This window comes from Perna viridis, chromosome 1, assembly GCF_037379345.1.
Source record: "Perna viridis isolate PV_CMFRI_1.1 ecotype Kerala chromosome 1, ASM3737934v1, whole genome shotgun sequence".
Taxonomy (NCBI): Eukaryota; Metazoa; Mollusca; class Bivalvia; order Mytilida; family Mytilidae; genus Perna; species Perna viridis.
This window is the reverse complement of record NC_142445.1, coordinates 34,023,950-34,048,556: the sequence shown is the minus strand read 5'-3', so window position 1 is coordinate 34,048,556 and position 24,607 is coordinate 34,023,950. Positions and strand designations below refer to the sequence as shown.

Below are 24,607 nucleotides of genomic sequence, written 5' to 3'. Positions count from 1 at the left end.
TATATAAACTATATAAAATCAGGTCAAATATAATTTTTAGCATGCTTGAAAATACACTCAGTATTACAACTTTTATTTTCCCCATTTTTCAATTGTTGAAATTTGCCCCACTGATATTACCAACAATATCCTCACCTCTATTTCCATAATTAAAATACATGCTTATGTGTTCATTTGTATCTTCTTATTTAACAATAAAATAGTATTTCTTCTAACAAATAACATGTTAAATCAGTATTCTCTACAGTTCTGAATGTTGGAGAATAATACACAGCAACTTAAAAAGAAAGTAGAGGAATTCCACAACAGCTGCCATCGTAAAATTCACAAAAACTTTTGGCCTAACATCAATCTTCTGAAAATTTCCAACTGCAATAGTATTACAACACAAATCAAACAGTGACAATTAACATGGGTAGGTCATGTGCTAGGAAAGCCAAAGGAAGGAACACCAAAATTAGCTTTCCATTGGACCCTACAAGGAAAATGAAAGGCAAGAAGACCTCCAAACACCTGCAGGAGAACCATCCAAACAAAGATCAGAGATTCAAAAGCTCAGTTACACCCTAGGGGCAGACTCAGCACATAGCAAAGGTCAGAGAGAAGTTGGTGCCTTATGCCCTAGCCAGGATGAAAAGGATAACCAATACCATTATATGAACATAATATTGCCCATAATAACTCATCAAAACTTTATCATAAATAGACAACAGTAGTTTAAAACTACACTTTAGATTGCTAGATTCCAGAGATAAAATAACAGTACAGTTACTGATAAACATACAACATGTTTCAGTCAATTAAAAAAAAGCCAATTTTATTCAATATATAGCAATATCTACTAAATATAACGATAACAGTTAATTAACCACCAAAGAGTATCAGTTTACACTAAATGATGAAAGCTTGTGCAATATGATATCTGCTCATGAAAATATTTGCCAACAAAAATGGTAACAATTATAAAATATCAATATTATATACCAAGCATATACAGGTAGATATCATATCATATATAAATTGGACATGTTTGAACATATGAAGTTCTGACTTTCTTGTACTACTGGTCCATGTTCGCTGTTACAGTGCAGTGGTAGATTCAGAGAATCACATAAAGGGCAAACCAGGTGACCCCTAAATAATTCTTGATAAACACATCTTAAGGCTGGCATTTAGACACAAAAATATTTTCATTTTTGCAAATTGATGAGGGAACCCCCATCCCTCTTGATCCACCTATGCATTGTATTCAATTTCAATTTTGCATCCATGTTATTTCCATTTGTTTCTTTTCTATTGTTTTTACTTTCTTCTGTCTCTTGACCTTGTAAGGAATGATTAGTATATAAACCATTTGTCAGACTGTCAAAAAAAGCCTTGAAATTATTGAATTTTGAAAGCTATTTCCAACCTGTCCATTTGAAATAAAAATTATCCAAATTAAAGTTAGTAATGTAGCTGCATGATAAAATATTTCTATGTATATTGAGAAGATATAGAAGACATCATGCCCAACACAACAAACAGTACCTGTAATTACTTTAATTACTCAATACCAGGAATACAAACAAGGAGGGACCCGAAATAAATTGCCCAAACCTATACTTTAATTATGTCCAAATATTGACATTACCATGGTTGATTGGGTCCTAATGTCAGTTTGAGATAGTTCCTGACAAAGTTTCTTGTAAGAATATGTCATTAACAGTTCAATGCTATACTTGTAAGATACAGAGATTAAGGTGTTACAATAAAGAAATGCTGTTGCAATAATACATTTAGTCAATACAACAATTTTATATTCATGATGATTGATGCCTCTTTCCTGAAGTTTCACTCCAGAAAAAAGTCTTGCAGTTATTTTTCAATGTTTACAACAAGTAAAAATGGGTTTTTAGAATAAATATTATTTATAAATAATATTTTCTAATTTTACACCAATCAAAAACAGGTAAAATGGTATCTATCTGTCTATCCATTGTAATAATCATAACTTGAGAATGTCTTCTTCTTGACTTAAACCCTGTCTCCCTATGGAGCACAGGGTTATGAACAAGCTTAAGTCATTTCCATTCTAATCAATCCTGTGCAATTCTTCATGCATCTGTCGAAGTCTTAACTTTTCATTCCTTTTCAACAGTTTTCCTCCATGTCTCCTCAGGTCTTCATCTTTTCCTCTCTCCTTTAGGGCCCAGCTAAGTGTGATTTAACATTCGAGGTGTTATCCATTCTACAGGCATGTCCTATCCACTGCCACATTCTTTTCAGTACCATAGTACTAATCTTTTCTAGTCCTGCTCCTTGTCATGCCTCAATATTTGGGATCTTATCTGGCCAATATATTTTAAAGATGTTTCATATACATTTATGGAGAAGATGTCTAAGATCTTTTCATCTCCTTTTGTGATCTTTCTGGTTTCACTTCCATATAACAAAACAGATATTACATTAAGACCTGAATAGCTTCATTTTGGTTTTTCTTCTGACTTGGATACTGGTTTATATTGATCTTAATTTGTGGAATGTGGTTCTTTCGTGCCCTAGCCTTTTCGTATGCCTGCATTTGTTACTCCCGTGTGACTGACTGTTGCACCCAGATATATAAACTGTTTTGCATTTATTAATACATTTTGTCTGTTGTTGGTGTTCCTCCTCATTTCTTTGTTTATTTGCAGTGCTTATCTTTAGCCCCGCTGTTTTTGCAAAGGTGTTCAAAGTGTTCTTTTCTCTTCATTTGATCTTTTGTGCTGGATAAGACGGCTGTGTCATCTGTCGTCTAGATCATATACCAGTGACGGTGCATCTTATGACACTGTTGTTCCTAGAAAACTGCTTTTCTTTTTGATAATCCAGTCAACCACTACCAGGAACAGAAAACCAAACATATTACAGCCTAGCTTAACTCCAGATCTGATGGTGAACCATTTTTAAATTCCAGTTCTATCAGCTACTGAACATTCACTGCCAGTGTACATAAATTTGACAAGGCAAAGAATCTTTTCTGATATCCCATAATACCTCATGATCTTCCAGAGTGTGTGTCTGTCTCAAAATTGATGAAGACAATATAAAGGTTGGAGTTCCACTCATCACACTGTTCTAGGATGTTACTCATCATACTGTTCTAGGATGTTATGAAGATTTGTTCTGTTGCTCTTCTCCCTGCTCTAAATCCTACCTGCTCATTGTTTAGGCATTGTCTACCTCCTTAGCAATTCTTTGAATTATTACCTTTGTTGCATTTGGTATCAAGGTAATGCCTTCTTTAATAAATTAAATTTGTTACGATGGTCTAATTTTGTGTATACTTTTTTGGAGAAAATCTGATAACAGGTTTAAGAGTATCAGATTTTATTTAAAATGGAGGTTTAAGATTTTACATGCAATATTCCTTGAAATCCCTTGTTGAATTTACTTCAAACTTTACCCTGTTGTTTGTAATAAATTTTTGAAGGTCTGAATTTTTTGTTGTTGAAACTTCAATTTCTTGTAAGTTATTGAATGTTAAGATATAGTGCTTTCACATGTCACACGATTTTATCAGATGCCTTATTTCAATTGCTTAAGAGTTGTTAGTTATATTGATCTCAAAGTATATTTCTGTGTATTCAATTTTTCTTCTAAGGAAGGTTGGGGGGGGGGTCACAATAAAAATTCTTTATCTGAATTGCTTCAAACGGCACTTAATTATGAATGACCTCCAGGTCTATATAATTTTAGGTGTATCTTTTTTTATATTTTGTTTATTAGTAATTGAACTTGAACACTCGTAAAAGGGTGATTCTTTGCAAGTTTCATAATATTATATTGTGATAATGCCTCATTTCAATTATTTAAAACTATTTAGAGTTGTTAATTATGACATATACTTTCTTCAGATTGCTTCTAAGTGGGGAAGGGTGCATTATGCATTAATGCAGCAGCATTTTATTAAATGATATGATTAATGAAAATCCAAAATTTAGGTGAGTTAATTGTAAAACAGTCAGATATACCTTTTTTTTTTTAATATATATGAAGATGTGTTTGACGACTGGTAATACTTTTGCTAAAATAAGTTAACTAAGTTCTTTTACTTGAATCTCACATGGACTAAATTATAAATAACTGCCATAACTTTAATTTTGCAATTTATCACATTTCAATATGAATGTACACTACATTGTATATTTTGTAACTTCTATTAATTGAAGTACAAATTTGGTTTTTTTTAATGTGAAAATAACTGGAACCTGCATGTAAGTTTAAAACTAACAAATCTGACAATGTATTTTCACTGAAGGAAGTCTTCTCTATTTGAAATAACCACTATTTGATCTTTGCATATTTCATTTTTTATTTACGTGTTGGAAAATTGGGGTTTCTGATACAGGTATCTGCCACTGAAATGTTAATTTGCAGTCTATTCCAATGAATTTTAGTTCATTTTACAATAATAAATGGAAAATCTTGTCTTAATATCTTGATTCTGATGATACAAATAGTCAAACTCCCTGTAAAAGTGATGAGTCATTCCATGCCATATTTCACTCACTGCCTGATTCTTACAGACTGACACTTAATTGCAAAAGCTAATAAATAACTATACATGTACATGATTGTACTGAAAAAGTAAAAAAAAACATTACTTATATCGCATGCACATATTCAAACAATATTGTGCAAAATGTGCATATGCAAAATTTCTTTATAAGTGCCAGTGCAAAAATATCAAAACATTTTTTTACATTTTTCTAAATGAAAAAATAAAAGTAATTTTAAAATTAAATATCAAGGCTCAGGATACATGCATCCCCTTTTTTTGATCATTCTTTTTGAAAACCAACAGCTATGAAAACTAGAGATCATTGAAATGAAATTCATCGCTGTGGGCTCCACTATGATAAAAATCCTGTACACCAGCCATGCAGAACACATTCAATTTATCACACAAAACTCATAACAGGAAAGACACAAATCAATTATTTGACCATGGTACAAGACACATTGTCTTGAGAAGATCTATCCACGTGCAAAATATCCAAAGCTTTCACCAATAGATAAAAAAGTTATAGCCCAGACATGAAATCATAAATTTGACCTTGAGATCAAAATTAAAGGTCGAAGGTCAACAATCATGGTACAAGACACTGTCTTTCAGCTCTACCTTCATGCCCTGCCCAATATAAAAAACAAACACCAAAAGATAACAAAGTTACAGCTCAGACATGAATCATAAATTGGCCCTTGAGGTCAAAGGTCATCAAATATGGTATGCAACACATTATCTTGAGCTGATCTACCCTCATGCCAAATACATGTATCAAAAGCCTACACCCAAGTTACAGCCAGGACATGATTTGTTACAAATACACACAGTGGTCTTAGGGTTTCAAAATTTGCTGTTAGACATAAGAAGTAAGTCATTTTTTACAAAGTTGAAGAACTATTCTTGGATAGCTGACAGTAAAAGCCATTGTATTTCTATTCAGTCCCTACAACTTAAACAATTATTAAAGATAATGAGTATTTCTTGCAACCTGGTGGTCATGAAAATTATAACAATATCAGATAATCTGCTACTTGGCCTCAGGGTTTTACATATAAATCTGTACTGCTACCCAACAAATTAAATTCTATACCGAAGATAAATTTGACACTCAATACAATATTAATGTATGTAATAATTTATCTTAGTTAAAAAAGTTCTTTGGTAAAAAAAATTAGTATAAATTCCAGCAAATTTATGATAAATTTATCCACTTTGTTCAGCTGGATACATTGCAAATGAATGTGGGCACAAGTAATGTATATATTATTCAAAATATATGTAGTTCTATAAATTAGTCATCACACTATATCATCAGAATGTAGCAAGAAAGACAACTCTTAACCACACTCCAGTTACTATAGGTCTCAGTCTTGTATTCTTTGCCCTATAGGCTTCTATAGTATACCTTAAATTTTCATGATTTTTTTAGAAAATACACAAGGAGTTTCAATCTAACTTTTAACCATGTTTTTCAATTAAGGAAATGTCAAAAATAATTTTTAGGTCCATTTTAGAAAAAAAAAGGCACAAACTTTGGTACACCAGGACAGGTCAAAATAAAAATAGACTTTTTCTACTTTCACTTTTATTTATAGTTCATAAAATAGATCCCTTTTCTGAAGCATTATTTTTCATGAACATACTGATTTTCCTCAAAAACAAGTTTATTGTGTCATAGCTTGATATTTACCCTGTACTTCTGATGAAAAATAATAGCCATTTGCCAAGAAACAAAAACAGGAAAAAGGAAAAAAGGAAGCAAACTATATTTTTTAGCCTCCATGTTTTGACTACACCCGCTCAGGATTATGTAATACAAGACTGATACCTATAGGTTAAATATAGTAATTATTCATGATGTCACAAGGACTGCCCCTTTTGGGGAGAACAATCTATCATGAAGTGAAGGCCTGAGCCCATGGAATTAAATAATTTTTTTTTCAATGTAATATTAATTTGAAAGACATTTCCTTTTTGCACTTCAGAATATGCCAGTTCTTTATTTTGCTTTTCAGATTTTTTTTTACAGCACTTTAAACAGTGGTGGGGGCTAGGATCAAAATTTAGCACATTTTCACACTGCATGTAAACAAGCCATGGAAATGGCCAAAAAATGCTGCATGACCCTATGTTTTGAAAATTGCAAAAGATAACTTGGCTTATGAACCTTAAAGTGTAATACATAAAACTTCTTGATTTCTAAAGATTTATTTACAAGGGGCATAACGTAAAACATGGGTTTGCACTGGAAGCAATGGGAGTTTTTTTACTGAATTTATTCTCATAGAAGAAACCTTGAAAAAAAAGGATCAAGTTGAAGTCATAACACAAGAACCCCATGTGAATGGCATTTTGGTGGAAAGGAAAACAAAAACAACTTTTTGATGACCTTTGGGTTTATTTCAGGACTGCAAACTGTTCACTATCTATAAACTCTGTTTTGGATAACATTTTATGGCATCAGATTAAATCCTGAGTACAAAAGACCCTTTCATGCTTTATTTTCTAAGCAGTCTATGTTAATATTTCCATGGGGTACATGTAGGTGCAACAATTTCCAGTAAAAATATTTTTATGGGAATGTGGAGCATTTACCTCACAGAATAACTAACTGAGCATGCTCATAAAAGTGGCATGAAAGGGCCTGAATGTCCATTCTTACTCGGAAGTCATGTCAGCGGCTTCGAGTATTGGAAGTATAAGAATGACAAAAGGGCTTCCGTCAGATAACTTCACGGACGGAAATGCTTTCTTCAAATTAATGCATGATTCTCTTTTAAACTTTAAATATTTCACCGATATCCCTAATGAATGATATTTCAAACATTTTAAGTGTTAATTTTCAGCTAAATATTGTCGAACTAGTAAATCGAGACGCTAAACTATTTTTAGTGCTTGGCCGTGTAGTAATTTCAAAGAAGATAGTTAAAAGCCAATACAATTTAATTGGAGTTATCTCTCTTTAGGTGGTGTTGGATTTTAACTATGCCCCGTGAATGGTATTATAATCAAAATCATATTATCAAGAAGCGTCACAATCATCATCATCAGCTGCCTTTTTTCAAGTTTGAGGTCTCAAGAACGTAAACAAATGCAATAATCTTATTTTCACAATATTTGTGTACCTCTTTGTTTTGTTTTGCTGCAGGTTGCAAGGGAAATATGGGTTCACCACCAAAACATTCTAAAATTTTAGTCCATGTCATGACACTCTAGCACATTGCTTAAAAATAAACCTTGGGAACTTATCTTGCAGGTTGCATGCCAAGCGACTTCCAAGTTTCAGCACCTTCGGTGCTTTGACTTATAACTGCTGCTGTTCTGAAATGCACATGCAGTGTCAATTACTTCAGTGGGGTTTAAGAATGCAATATCCCTGCTGTTTTAGAAACTGTTTTATAATTTTTGGTAAAATTTTGGTAAAAAAATGAGCAAATGATTAACCCCTTTTCTTTGAATAATTTTTTTGATTTGAACAACCCTTCCTTTCTGGATTCACCCAGTATGAAATATCTGAGTATAGCTGTTCTGATTGGCCTTCAACATTCTTCTTCATATTTCCTTTCTAGGATTCAAAACTATTTACAATATCATAGGGTTTTCATTTATAGCTACATATACAGCTGTAAACATCAAATGGCATTGTAGACAACTAGAATAACTCTGTGCCACCTGTTTAATGATCAACAGTGAATCAAATGTAGGACTGCAGGTTTATTCAGATATTCAGCAGAAAACAACAGGTACTGAAAAGAGGTTAAGTACCTATCCTTAATTTTTAATAAATTTGAAGCAAATTAATCTCATTATTTAGTTTGGGGAAAAGTGGCTTACTAATGAGGTAAATAACATGGAGTTAATCTATATATTTTAGATCCTTAGCTACCTTCTTCATATTTCCTTTCAAGTATTCACGACCTTTCATGAAACAAAGTGCTGTTAGCAATTGCTGGGGGGGGGGGGGTGATTCTTGTGAAGATTGTAGCATGAACATTTAAAAGATTACGATGTAAAATATCACATATCTTAACAAATTTTATTCTGTTTCACCTTTTCCTCAATTTTTTTTAAACCTGTCCAAAAGTTAATTTGCAATCACATTCAAAAGTATTTCAACAGAGTATTATCCTTCACATTATACTCATAGGGAATTAATTTCAATTTAAGGAGATAATTTCCCTGATCAACATATTAAAGCTTTCAAAACCAGACTATTTTTATCAATATCAATTTTCCTGCCAATTTTACTTGGTTATAATCACTGCTCTTCACTTCCTGTTTATTAATCATAAAATACTGACGATAGGATGGAGATTCTTGGACAATTCCTAACATTTACTTAACTAGTAACTCATGCTACCAATCTTATTAAAATCAGACCTAAATATTGTTCCATTCAGTCACTGCAGTGGTATTCTACAATCATTTGATGCTTACAGTACATTGTTATTTCAGTTTTAATATGGAGATATAATATAACCACAATATATTAAAAACACACAAATGTACAGGTATTTGTATGGGGTTCTTATCATGAACACCCTATTATTAAACATTCAAAATATTATGTTTTCATTGCTTATATGAATATGTGTATCATGAAGTTTATCACTACATGTACCATCTTATCCATAAAATCTTTACATTCCCAGTACTATGCCCTAAAATTAAATGATATGTCCCATCATGATCTGAGAGTAAATCATCAAAAGGATTAATCAGATTTTGGTTTCAATTAGAGTAGTAAATGTACTATCATGTACCATAAAGAAGTAAACTTTCAAAAATTTTATCTTCCCATCTTTTTTTTTCTTTATTAAATAATAAAAATAAAAACTAGAATTTTTTGGGCATTGCCTAACTTTGACCACTATAACCTGAAAATGGTCCAAAAACTACTTTAAACATTTGTTTCTCAGAATTAAGTAAAGAAAATTATAAAAAACAAAATAATTAAAATAACCAAGAGGCTCCCAGGAGCCTGAATTGCCCACCTGGTTGAATTTTGCCTTTCCAACGCAATAAATTTAACAACAAGTTGTCCAACAATTTCTACTCAAGAAGTCTTTGGTAGGGCTTATCATAAGGATCAATTCAACAATTGAAAGTTTCTATTAATCTATCACTGTTTTTAAGATATTGACTGAAAACTGTTAAAAAAACGTCAATTTTCCACTTTCAAGGGCAATAACTCTTACAATGAGTCAGGTCTCACCATTTTTGGGTCAAATGTTTAACATGTAAAGTAATAGAAATTTTAGAAGTGGTTAGTGAGACCTCATCTGACAATTTTTATCCCTGAAGACTTTTGTAGTCCTAATAATAAGGATCATTTCAGCTATTGAAAGAATTTGGCTAAACCTAACGGTTTTGGAGATATATGAGAAAAACTACTGTCTGACCCATACACTGTATGTTCTATTTTTAGTAACGGCTGCCATGTTTTTTGAAGGATCAAAAATCCCCACATCAGTTCTATGCAGGATACACCAAGGAACATTCGTACCAAGTTTGGTTCCAATTGATCAAATAATGTCAGAGAAGAAGATTTTTAAAAAAAATAACGTTAAAAATAGCAAAAATCGTTGAAAAAGGGCAATATCTCCAACATGACTCAACAGTTTAAAACCAAAACTTGACCAGAGATAGATCTCATCATGCTGAACACTTTAAACCATGTCAGAATTTAGCTAAACCTAACAGTTCTGGAGATATAAGCAAAAATCTGGTGTTTGACCCCTATGTTCTATTTTTAGTAATGGCGGCCATTTTTTTCGATGAATCAATAACCCCAACACCAGTTATATACAGGATATCCCAAGGAACATTCATACCAAGTTTGGTTTGAATTGGTCCTGTAGTGTCAGAGGAAAAGATTTTTGAAAGAAATAACATCAAAAATAGCAAAAATCATTGAACAAAAGGCTCCCTGGAGCCTGAATCGCTCACCTGGTTAAATTTTTGCCTTTTAAGGGCAATAACTCTAACAAGGAGTTGTCAGACAATTTTGACTCCATTTGATTCATTGGACACATTTGTAAGCCTTATAATAAGGATCATTTCAGCAATTGAAAGTTATTGGCTAAACCTAACCGATTTGGAGATGTATGCAAAAATCTGCTGTCTGACCTCATTGTTCTATTTTTAGAAAGGACAACCATGTTTTTTTCAGCGATCAAAAATCTGTCATTTCGTTAAGGATACCCTATAATACAAAAATGCCAGCTTTCATTGAATTTTGCAGAATAGTGTCTGAGGAGCAGATTTTTTAAAGTAATAACATCAAAAACAGCAAAAAACGTCCAAAAAGGGCAATAACTCCAACATGGGTCAACAAATTTTCACCAAAATTTGACCAAAGATAGATCTCCCCATGCTGAATAATTTTACCCCAGTCAAATTTTGGTTAAACCTTACTGTTTTGGAGATATATGCAAAAATCTGCTGTCTGACCCCCATGTTCTATTTTTAGTAACAGTGGCCATGCTTTATAACAGATCAAAAATCCAAACATTCAATTTGTTGAGAATATCCTTTAAAACAAAAATACTAACTTTCATTAAATTCTGTAAGTAGTTTCTGTGGAGAAGATATTTTTAAATAATAACATTAAAAACAGCAAAAAAGGTCCAAAAAGGGCAATAACTCCAACATGGGTCAACAGGTTTTCACCAAATTTTGACCTTAGCTAGATCTCATCATGCTGAACACTTTTCACCTGTCAGAATTTTGCTAAACCTAACAGTTTACGAGATAGATGAAAATATATGAAAAAATAACATTCAAAATAGCAATAAAACGTTGAAAAAGGGCAATAACTCCAACATGGCTTAACATATCAAAATGAAAATTTGACCACAGATAGATCTCATCATGCTGAACACTTTTATCCCATGTCAGGATGTGGCTAACCTTAACAGTTTAGGAGATATATGCAAAAAACTACTGTCTGACCTCCATGTTCTATTTTTAGTAAGGGCAGCCATGTTTTTCGACGGATCAAAAATCTCCAAATCAGTTCTATGCAGGATACCCCAAGGAACATTAGTTTCAAGTTTGGTTTCAAATGATGAAGTAGTGTCAGAGGAGAAGATTTTTGAAAGATAAAACATTAAAAATAGCAAAAATTGTTGAAAAAGGGCAATAACTCCTACATGGGTAAACGGATTAAAACCAAAATTTGACCAGAGATAGATCTAATTATGCACAACACTTTTATCCTGTCAAAATTTAGCTAAACCTAACGAATTTGGAGATATATATGAAAAACTAATGTCTGACCCCTATGTTCTATTGTTAGTAATGGTGGCCATGTTTTCGACGAATCAAAAATCCCCACATCAGTTCTATGCAGGATACCCCAAGGAACCTTTATACCAAGTTTGGTTCTAATTAGTCAAGTAGTTTCAGAGGAGAAGAGTTTTGTATAATTGTTGACGACGACGACAGACTCCAAGTGACCGGAATAGCTCACATGGCCTTTGGCAAGGTGAGCTAAAAAGGGCAATAACTCCAACATAGCTTAACGGATTAAAACCAGAATTTGACCAGAGATAGATCTTATGCTGAACACTTTTATTTATGTCAGAATTTAGTTAAACCTAACAGTTTTGGAGATAGACGTGAAAAACTACAGTCTGACCCCTATGTTCTATTTTTAGTAACGGCCACCATGTTTTTCGACTAATCAAAAATCCCCACATCAGTTCTACGCAGGATACCCCAAGGAACATTTATACCAAGTTGGTTGGTTCTGATCAGTCAGGTAGTTTCAAAGAAGAGTTTTGTATAATTGTTAACGATGATAACGACATCAGACACCAAGTGATGGCAACAGCTCACATGACCTTTGGCTAAGTGATCTAAAAAAAAACAAATATTCTAGATGGGTTTTAATAAAACACCTATTTTTACACTTTTTGGTCCCTTTTTCTAAAATGGTAGGGGCCACAAAGTCCAAATTAAATAAGAACCTTTCTGAAGGGTTTAGTCAAATCATATCAAAATTTCACCATATGACAACAACTGCAACATAACAATTTATAACTGCATTTTTTTTGCTGTTGTATAAAAAGCCTTTCAAACAGCTTAAAATTCATTACATGGAAATCATCTGGTTACGTGACCTGGCACATCAGACTCAATGGAGAGACTTTGCATGTGATTACACACCATTAAGTGTTGAACAGGCTAGATGAATTTAAGTTTTAGCCAAAACTGAAAACTGAAAACAATACTGCAGTTACCATGTACATGTACATGTTGTTGGCTCTGTAAGGAATGAGTAACAATACTTGAAGACTAATATAAAATAAAAAACTTAGCCAAGCCCAGCATGATATGACCACAGCCAGTTTAACTCAGTTCACTTGGGGCTGGTGGGGAAATAATATTAAGTTTTTGACATACTAAAACAAAGGGGCTTACAGTTCATTATGGACACAACAACTGATTTTAATACAATATTATGCAATATTTTGAAATTCAATTTAAGAACAAAGTTCTGCTTCAAGGTGCTTTCATGAATCCCTTTATACCTCATAACAGTAAATAAAAAAGTAAATTTGCTAAACAAATACAAAATCTCATGTAGAGGAAGAGATTTTCTTGAGGAATCTAATAAAATAGACCTTAAAAAAGCACCAAAACTGAAAAGTCAATTTTTGGGGGCATGGACCCCAAAAGGCCCTTATAACTCAAAAACCATAACTGATATCTGAAATCTGATTGAAACATGCAAGCAGGGATTTTATGAGGAATCTTACAAAAAAAACTTTTAAAATCATACCAGGAATAAAAAAAGTTTATTATTTTTAGGGTGTGACCCCACTTAAAGGAGTAGGGGATAAGAGACAAGTCCCCCATGTACCGATATTAACATATTACAAATTCCACGTTTCGCTAAGTGAAACCCCCAAATTGATTAAGATCAAAGTATTAAATAAGAGGTGGACAATGGGAATATGTAATAAAGATTCTGTGAAAGTTTGATTCAATGTCAGTCAGTCGTATTATGAAGGTAAGAGATAAGAGATGGGTCCCCCTCCATGTCACCATATTCACAAATGACAAAGTCCATGTTTTGTTATGTCAAACCCCCATATTGATTCTGATCAAAATCTAAAATAAGAGGTGCACAATCAGAAGATGTAATTAAGATTATGTGAAAGTTTCATATAATTCCATTCAGTGGTATAAGAAGAGTTACGGATAAGAGATAGGTCCCCCCATGTTCCTATATTAACAAATGACAAAGTCCATGTTTTGCTATGTGAAACTCCCCAATTGATTCTGATCAAAATCTAATATAGGAAGTGAACAATAAGAACATTTAATAAGGATTCTGTGAGAATTTCATTCTCTCATATTTTTTAAATGAATTCCACTAAACCATCACTTTTTAGTTGAGCACTATCAAAGTCAAGGAGTCCTCCCAAAAGTATCTATATAAAATGATTTTAAAAAATAAAATGATTTTACATACCTACCTACCATATTTTTTCAACCAATGTAACCTTAAACAAGACTTATTTTTTCTTGGCCTTACACAAAGTATCCATTAATGTGACAGGTGGACGAATGGAGTGAAGTGGCTTCATGACCTGCTGTCACAATTTGTGAACAGGACGAGCAAGAATATCAGAAACTGAAAATTTTATTCACCTTGAACTTCATTGTACATTTAATGCAGCACACCCTATCATTTTGCAAACATTAGGATAATACACCACTAACGCAAACTTCAGAAATGGCCTTCATTCCCCTACAAATTGGATATTTCTTACACAAGTGTGCAAAATTTGATCATTTTGAGAAAATACTTCTATTTTTTTAAGCCACACTGCATTTTACAATCTACAATGTATCTATAGACAGAGAGAAAACCAACAGTACTTTCTACAACAGTCTTTGTAAGATTACTTTACAAAAGAATAACTTAACGGTGAGGTCATCGTTTCTTATAAAAACATCATCTATCATGTCTTACATGTATTTACAAGGGTTACATAGGGTCATGCAGCATTTTTTGGCCATTTCCATGGCTTCTTTACATACAATGTGAAAATGTGCTACATTTTGACCTTATCCCCACCACTGTTTAAAGTACTGTGAAAAAAATTTGAACAGCAAAATAAAGAACTGGCATATTCTAAAGTGCAAAATGAAATTTCTTTCAAAATATATTAAATTGAAAAAATATTATTCAATCCCATGGCCACTGGCCTTCCCTTCATGACAGATTGTTCTCCCTAAAAGAGGAAGTCCTTGTGACATCATGAATATTTACTATATTTATACCTATAAATCATAGAAATTGGTTTGAGGGCAATTATCTTGAATTTCAGTCTTAAGAACAGTATGAATGTAGATGAAGTTAAAAATAGTCATAAACAGGGTAATTGTATTGTACATAATTGTAATATACTGTAGTATCACATTAAAGAAGCACTAAGCTGACTAACCATGGCATGGTCGGAATATATATACAGCACTGGACAACCCAAAACACTATTTCATCAAGTATGCTACAATCAATAGGTGTATGTCTTATTGTTATTGAAAGTATTATTGTTCGTAGGGTACCAATTTTCGTCGTTTTCATGTTTTTGGTAAACCACGATATTTTATTCCCACCAAACAGGAAATTTTGCATTTGTTTGTATGATAGAGTTGTCAAATCCACAAATTCAAGAATCAACAAAGTGTGCATTTTTTCCCTCAACCACAAAAATTGGTACCCACGAATAAAAGTACTTTCACAGTATAAGCTTTTAACTGTGTGTTTATGAAGGCCTTCAAAAGTTTATCCCAGGAAACCAATTTTTAGCTCAGATATTGTATTTCATTAAGTACGAGTGACCTTGACCACTGACCTACTGACTCCATATTCGCTAGGTGTCTTCCTTATCTCATAATCCTTCCACTGTGTACGCTTAATGAAATCTTTGAAGGTGTTCAAAAGTTATGAACAAATGATAGACAGACTGCCTAATTCTATACTCCCCAGCTTTCATGAAAAATGGGGACAAAATCAGAGCAAAATAACCCAAGGACAATTCAATATTTGTATGCCCATTGTATGAATATGAAAAGGTTTGCAGCATGCAAATTTGGCTTTTTGTCCAGGAATCAGAAGTACAAGTAGCCTCTTTCATCTACATGTAGGAGGCTTTTCATTAACTGAAATGTTCAATCAACATCAAGTACATTTAAAACCTTTTTCTAAAAAATAGATGTTGCACCATGAAAATAGTGGTTCAGTCATCAGTAAGCTACTGTTTCTCTAATTAAATAGAATCTTCTGCCTAAATTCTGTTACCAAAAAAAATAAGTGAAAAAAAGGCTGGTTGCAGTTTGATACAACTGTAAAGATCTAACCCTGAATAGTATAGCAAGTACATAGTACATGTATATGGACAAAGCATTCAACCTTTATACAGCACTGAAAATTGGTCAAATTACTTTAAAATTTGCAATCAGACAAAAAAATAAATAGTTCTTTTAAGTTCAAGTAAAATATATTTCTGACTTCTGACACCTTTTTGGCCATTTACTCCTGCATAATTTATCAAATGATTAGGGTCATAATCCAATACATGCATCAAAACCTTCTTTATATGGTCTGATGTATTGCCTTTGAATTAAGACCATACTTGTCAAAAAATAAAGAAGAACCTTAAATGTTCATGTAGAAGTTTTTCAATCTTTGAAGCTGAGTCAGGTGAGACAATGTAACTTGGCACTGTTATCACTAGACTGAGTTATTTTCCTACTGTTTTGGGGAAGGGACCAAAGGCCCTTGCAATAGGGTATAAAAAGCTTTGTTGAGTGCAGAGTGATATGACAACAGTGGTTGACCCCTGAACAGTTGGGCAAGTATGGACACAAGTTAGTTTTTGACTTACTTAAGCATAGGGACTAACAATTCATTATAAAAGAGATATTTTTGTCCTCATCACATGTCGCGAGGGGACATGGTAATGCTGGGCATCCGTCTGTCCAGGTTTTCTGCACATTTTTTTGTAATGCTGGTACCAAAGAAGTTTTTGGTATGTAGCCTTATTATGAGGATATACAGATAATTTTGACTTTGGTTATGGTTGAATAGTTTTTATAGAAGTTATGGCCCTTGGATTTAGAAATTTCAGTGAATTTAAAGTTTTTCACACTTTTTTTTTGTAATGCATTTTACAATTGCTTTTATCTTTTGTATGTAGTCTTACTATGAGAAGTTACAGATTAAATTTGACCTTGGTTATGGTTGAATGATTTTTACAGAAGTTACAGACATTTGACTTAGAAAATTTCTGTGAATTTAAAGTTTTCTGCGCTTTTTTGTGTAATGCTTTTACTAATACTTTTATTCAGTATTTTAAAAACTTTTTTTTATAAAATTCTTGATTAGGAGGACCATTATAATTTCCATCGTATTAAAGTTAATGAGGTGGTCAATGGACAACAAAATTTATTCAGCAGAGTTGAAAGAGGTTCTGTACTTCTTACAATTATCCAATTTCATCATGTACAAATCTTGAGACGATGTAGCAATTCGCAAATGAGAATTTCACCAATGAAATTTGGGAAATTTAGAGCATGATTCTCTTGGGAATGGAGCCAAAATTTAGTCCAAAAATTAAGGTTGGGAAATCACTGAGATTTTACCCTGTGAGCATAAAACCACAAAAATGGTTAATGCTAACAATGTACATATACTTACTTTTATCAGTTAATATACACTACTCATCTGAAAGGACTTTTAAAAAACAATTAGTTCAAAAATGAAATATGTTTTTTTTTTAAACAATTCTAATGAATGTATATGCATTGAATAGTTATTATCAAAGTTCTTATTATACATGTACGCAAAATAAACATGTAATCTTTATATTCTTTATTTACTTGCAAATTCAATATCAATAAATTGACATTATATATTTGGGACCATAAATACTTGATAATTAACTGAAATAAGCTAAACATCATATAGTTGAACATTTACTTGCTTATATTAAAAGACAAATCACTTTGGAGATGCAGCCTCACCACCTTGAAGCTTCATTGATTATTATATATGGTCTATGAACCTTCACAATTGTGCTACTGATCTCAGCCTGATACTGTCTTCTGCTGTTGTTTTTAATTTTGTTCTGCAGGAATCATGCTTTTATTAGGATTTTGCTCATTCTTTGTTGTATGTTTATGAACATTTTAATTTGTCTCTTCATTGTTTTAGGCTTGGAAAAATTTTGATGTGCTTCTCTGATACAAGTTATTATCAAAGTGGTCAGTTACATCATATTTATTTGGAATTTTGTTTTAGTATCCATAAAAAAGAAGCAACAGGTGATTAAAATCAGAAAATGAAAAGGCCATCCATAAAAAATCATAAAGACAGAAACCCAACTCAGGTGGCAGGCATGCACCCCCACCCCCCACTGAAATTTGCAAAGCATGGGTTGTCAGGGATAGATTTAGGTGGTATTAGGTTGAAACTTTAATTTCTCACTAACTTTACCACAAAAGATATCTACATTACACCTACTCTAGAAGAATATTTCTTAAAAAGTTTAACCTAAAGAAAGTTTAACTCCCCAATCTAAAATCCTGGATCCGCCCCTGCAACTTGTATCATTAAATCACCTAACAAAATAAAAAAAATTAATAAACCAAAAATACCAAAAAGCAATATTAAGATTTACATATGCATATGTATATTAGGTTTAAATGCCATAAAAACATAACTTGCACTTATAATTACATGTTTACACAAGTTCCCATTTCACCATAGTTTACTCCAAATCTCACTAAAATGAAATGGGAATGTATTTTATGTACCAAATTTGACTGCAAAGGCAAAATGGGAACAAGCCTTGATAAAGTCACTGGTTCAGTTTGTGTATTGATAAATGTGGGTGCACTTTAACCTAACTGCACACAATTACAACACCATCAGGCTATAAAACTTAAAAGGCTAAGGCACCGACTATTATTATATAGCTGCGAAATCGTAGCTCTCGATCTTTTTTTTTATTTTGCGATCTAACATTAAGAAAATACAAAAAAAAATTAGTTAGAGCTACGTTTCGCAGCTAATTTTTATACTGAGTTCGATTATTTTGAAAAAAAAATAAAACACTCCAAATTTGAGCAAAAAAATACAATGTGAAAAAATAAAACCCCCTCCCACAGAAGAAAATGGATCCAAACGGATCTTCAAAAAAAGTATGATTTGAAGTACTGACCGTATCATCTTGCTTGATCTAGTATATGGGATGTTTACCTGGAAAAGGGTGTCATTTGCGTCCTTCTTCTCTAGACAATCAGGGACAATATAACACTAACATAGATTAGTTATAGTACGCAATATAAATTCCCTGAAACAACTGATCATATGAAATAGGTCAATGAAAAATGCATAATCTTTCCACAATATAAACAGCTTCACGGTTGATTTGAGCTCATGTTCTCTCTCTACATCGACCTTCAAGCTGATATAAAATTCCCCTTTCTATTAATAGAATTGGTCGGAAGCTGGCAATCTGATAATTCAAGTCGTCACTACGCTTCTTCGTCCCTTCATATGTTCGTTTATGTGGCAAGCCAAAGTGGACAAAAAATGCCTATTTATTAATATTTAAAATGATTACAAATTCATTTATAAATATTTATAATTCAATTATAAATATTTATAATTCAATTATAAATATTTATAAATCATTTATTAATATTTATAATTGAATTATAAATATTTATAAATGAATTATAAATATTAATAAATGAATTATAAATATTTATAAATGAATTATAAATATTTATAAATCAATCATAAATATTTATAAATGAATTATAAATATTAATAAATAAATTATAAATATTAATAAATAAATTATAAATATTTATAAATAAAGTATAAATATTTGTAAATGAATTATAAATATTTAAAATTGTCTTGGATTTATAAATATTTATAATTCAATTATAAATATTTATAAATGATTTATAAATATTAATAAATGAATTATAAATATATATAAATATACCACAATTAGTAATATTTATAAATAACATCATCATTATAAATATTTATAAATGAATTATAAATATTAATAAATGACTTTATAATTGTATTACAAAAATTTATAAATATTTATAAATAGGTATTTTTGTCCACTATGGCTTGCCATACGTTTAATAGTGAACTGATCCAGGGAGTGTACACACGAGAGGCAGAAGTGACTTATTCACTTGTAACTGATCCATTTAGAACTATGCCGTTGCTATTTGGCGTTCATTAACCAATTTTCTCAAATTTCTGTGTTGAAAAATTGGTAACTCTGTTTTCTTTGTAAAAACCGTTGGGTAGATATGGTGGTAAATAATGTTAAAAATTGAAGATGAAAAAAAGGAGAATGACAACTTCTACTATTTTATCACTGAAATAAGACGAACGTTTAAAACATCTAAGTACTTCTCTGTCTAAGAATCAATAAAAATATGTATAAGGTGTAGCTCATGTAGCTTACCGGTAGGGTAAGCGTCCTCTGCTTTTCTAGAAACACCCTCCGAGTTGCTTATAAAAAGTAAAGTCGAACGTAGCCAAAAGAGGAAAGGAAAACTATGACACATTGAATAAATCAGTTTTAATGGTGCAGACGGATACACCGTAACGATCCATGAGTTCATGGTGACGACCATGAAACTTCCGTAGTGATGACTTCAATCTTGTAGGAACATGTAACCCTGTTCCAGAAGCCTAACTGAAAGAAGTCTAGCGCGATACAAAAAAAAGTCTGCGCAGTTACGGCGAGCTCTGGCATAACGTATGAGTAGGCAGGTGCTGAAGGGGTGTCTCCTCAGATGAAAGAAAAGTTGACAATTCTGAAAGAGAAGTCATCGCGTTTGTCGTGAAGTTTGGTCATTTTTCCTTTACCATCGATCTCTAAGTGTAGGTCAAGATATGAGGCTGACTTCACAGTGTCTGTATTATTTATCTCAAGTTCTCTGGGATAGATGCGATGTTTCAAATCCCCGAAACTAGGATTGTTTAACAATAACACGTCATCTATATAGCGGAAAGTGAGATTAAAGGATCTAGCTAAACCATGTTTTTTTTTCTCTCGGGTCAGATCAAATATGTTGTCGATAAAAAATTCTAGCATTTTGAAAACATCTTCTGTATATTTGGAAGATAATTTGGAACTATTTTTTTATAAATTCATTGAAAAATGGAAATTACACTTTTTTGTGCAAAATGTTGTTGCTTTGTTTGGGAATCGTTACTGAGCCATTAATTGCCGATTAAAAAAATCTTTGACATACACCAATTTTGTATGATATAAACATTATATTGGAACAAATAATTCAGTTGGAAAAATGGAGTTGGTCCGGTAAGGGCAAAATTTGGCCACAAAATCAAAGTGTATCTGAAGAAAATTTAATGATGTTTCTCAATTGGTTATGGTAATCATTTGAATATATACGTTCATATATGCCCAAATTGGGAAAATCTGTTAAAAAGGCTGGAAAACACCAGAATTTATGCAGTTTTTCACTCTTTTAACTATGACCCCAAGTATGTTCATTCTCATGCTTCATATATTTTGTGTACAAATTTCAGTTACAAGTCATATGAAAATATGTTGAGTGAACAAATGTGTGGCCACTCCCGTTCCACTCGAAAACCATTTTAAAAATTGTTGAAATATTAAAAGTTTAAGGTTTTGTAAAAGTTACATTTATGCATAGTGTTATTTCTGAAATATAACGTCATGGATCTCGTCAAAAACAGCTTGTATTCAGTGCTTGCGACCACTTTACTATACTACTACTTCCTAGAAATTCGCTGTAATATTTTTTTAAATGCACAAATTATGAGGCCAAAAAGGGTCCTTACCGAACTTTCTCATTTATGTTGTGCCACCCATATTGTTAGGATTTGTCTGATGTTTACCTGGACAACCTCGTATTGAATTTATTTGTGGCAAAATAGGCCAAATTGAGAGAAAAAAACATGTCAACCATTGCCTGATTCTTTCCAAGAATGATACTTAACTGTTTCACTTTTGAAAGGGTTTACCAGTAAGTGGTGATTTTTCTTGAATGTCAATGAGCATTTAATTTATTGTACATCTATTAAAATCTATTAATTGTAACATGAATTGAGATTTTTCCTTTGTTCTATTTCCCAAATAATTATGAGAGAAAACCAAGTATGCTCTAACTAGAAATCTTGTATGATAGTGCATGAAAGGTCACGTGTTCTTATACAAATCAACTGAAAAACAGCCATGCAATATCCTCCCTTGCATAAATATTTTACACAGGGACAACTCCGCCTCTGACGAAACTGACTCCGCCTTTAAACAATTAAACATATTTTTTTTTTATTTTGACTTACCGCTAAATGAGAGCACGAGCTACCCGTGCCTGTGTATTTCTAATTTCTAATTCTATCGTATGGTCAATTCATGTCACAAATCATGATTTATATCACCATCTTCCTCGTTATCCAAATAGATTTCTCGCCCTGCGGGCTCAAAACCTATTTGAATAACCTGTAAGAACTTGCTATAAATATAACTAATCCGACGGTTAATTATTTTAGATCTCAATACATCCCTGATTACTACTACTCAAAGCACCCGAATGTAATTAAATTTGGTGTGCTTTTTTACGAAAAATTGCTGATATCATATGAAGGTGAATGTGTGAAAATATAATGTGAATTTATATGTACAGTATTCATACATTTGTATTGTATCTCTGTATATGTACATGTTTGTATCTTTTGTCCTCTTGTACACCTACTGTGTTCAAGGCTATCAATAAATCCTGTCTTGTCAAAAAAAATCCATTTTCAAAAACGTTACTTCAGTTAACGGTTGATTAATGTGCCGCTCATTGATTGTTTAACCTTTTAGATTTACTACCAATAAAAAGGTAAAAGGAAACCTTTTTCATCAAATCTTCCATGTCATGTGATTTAATTGGTCGAAGTATGAGTCGAGGGAGGAAAATCTCAATTAGATTTTTATCAAACCGAGCACATTTTTAAAATACCTCATTCAGTATTATATACACAACTTTTAAGGTTCAATACCGCCATCATGAACTTTGTCCACCAAAAGGTTAGATTCTTAGCTTTCCTCCTCTGTATTATTCATTCTTTAAATGCTAGAATAACTCTATGACTGTTTTTTTTAGAAATATAAAGCAGAGGACGCTTTGTCTACCAGTGCACCTTATCCATTTTATTAGTCAGTTTTTGTTTTGTCTGTGTTGGTTTATATTATGGCGAAATATGTCTTGTGTCTGACCGAATGCGATGACAGAACAAATTTCAATTGTTCCGGCAGAAAAATGCATTTTTTCTTTACCGTCATTGTTGTTTTCTTCGCCAGTCTTAATTTCGCCATTTTCTTCTAACCGTGTTATGCTCAGTAAAATCCCATTCTGAATGTTACCGCCACTGCCATCAAGTGGTATATCATTGTAAGAACCACGGAACGCCCTATTCAGCGGCATCTGAGAAATAAAAAGGAAGGAAACACATTTATTGCCCAGTTTCGAGCTAAACTACTAATTACTATTGTCTCGGACTAACCTTGAAATACCAAGTTTAATACATTTTTTTGTATTTTTGTGTAAAAGAATGGATTCTAAACAATTTCAAAATATGGCCGTTATGCCTTTTTCATTGAAATTTCCTGTCTAATAGTTTTATAATAAAGTTTTTACATAATTAAAAACTATAATATATTGTTGAATAGGTATATTTGTCCGCATATTTGCAAAAGATATCCGAGAACATGCTGAGTGTAATATATGTGTTCTACCGGTGATTCATTGATTTTTCGAGATTAGTCATTGTATTACGACAAGGTGAATCTTTCACTGAAAACATAAACTAAACGTTTTGAAAGTAAAGGGCAGTCTTTCCTGCAAATGCTAGTTGCTCAATTACATGAGCCAGTCATGTTATCACTGCATGGTTAGGGAATGGGTTTGATCTAGAATATAGACAAGAAAACAACGCCAGTCTCGACATTCTGGAGCGTTACTTTTTACATTGTATATTACACATTTCGCTCACTTTAACAGCTTTATAGTATGCACAGAAAGTAACCCGTCCAGGAAAAGGCTATGGGAAATAAAGTGACTTGTCCAATAGTATAATCCATCCCTAGGGTGTGGGTAACACAATCAAACCTACCTTATATCACTTCGTCAGTAAGTTTTATACATATTTTTTTCAAGAATACTATATTTGCGTATGAGTCAAGGTAAACTATTTAATCCGCAATGGTATGCTCTTAAGAAAGAAATAAGATTTATCTGTAGCTTTATACACTACATAAATGCACCATGTACGCGCATATATTAATATAATTGAATTAACTGAGAACGTTATTCATAGTCCCTAGTATTCAATCACTTTCAATAGGGGACTAATGATTTTGGTGAATAAACTTGTTATTTTTTTTATAGATTTTATCCTCAAGAGAATAAGCATGCTCAAAGAAATAGTTTCACCATCATCGTAACATTTAACGCGAAAACGAGCTCTACGATTTGTTTCTGTCATCAAGATAAATAAAAGTCGCGAAAAATTATCTCTAAAATTCGTGATAATTGGTGTATTTGGTCGACATAAATGACAATTTCAATTCATAAAGTCACGATATTTTTTCGTGATAGTTAAGATAATTATGTCGACCGTTCCAGTTAATTATCACGACTTATAGAGAGTCATGCCAATATGTAGCCTCGACATAAATATTTCCGCAATAGCTTTTTACCAAAATCATGACATTACAGATAATTATTGTGACAAAATGGAGACAAGTTATCTCAACTTGTCGTGAACGTATTGATATCTGTCGACATAAGCTATCGCAATTTTATAGTTAAAAGTTATGAAAATGCCAAGTAGTGTCAGCTACAAAATGTATACATTGTGATAAATCATATTGACTTTTTTTGGGAAATAACTTATATTGTTGACGTAATATTTCGACGAACGCGAAATTTCGTGATAAGTTATCGTAACTTACCACAAAAAAACTAGCTTTTGTC

The 24,607-nt window shown here is 32.2% G+C and overlaps 1 protein-coding gene across 1 annotated transcript in view; it reads right to left on the bottom strand.

Annotated features, from left to right (window-relative positions):
* LOC148628468 (prestin-like) overlaps positions 1-24,607 on the bottom strand; it is an 82,782-nt gene that overhangs the window by 50,028 nt on the left and 8,147 nt on the right. Inside the window, exon 3 of the mRNA XM_088587956.1 lies at positions 22,909-23,056. Within this exon, the coding sequence (XP_088444082.1) occupies positions 22,909-23,056 (148 nt within the window). The remainder of the gene's footprint in view (positions 1-22,908; positions 23,057-24,607) is intronic.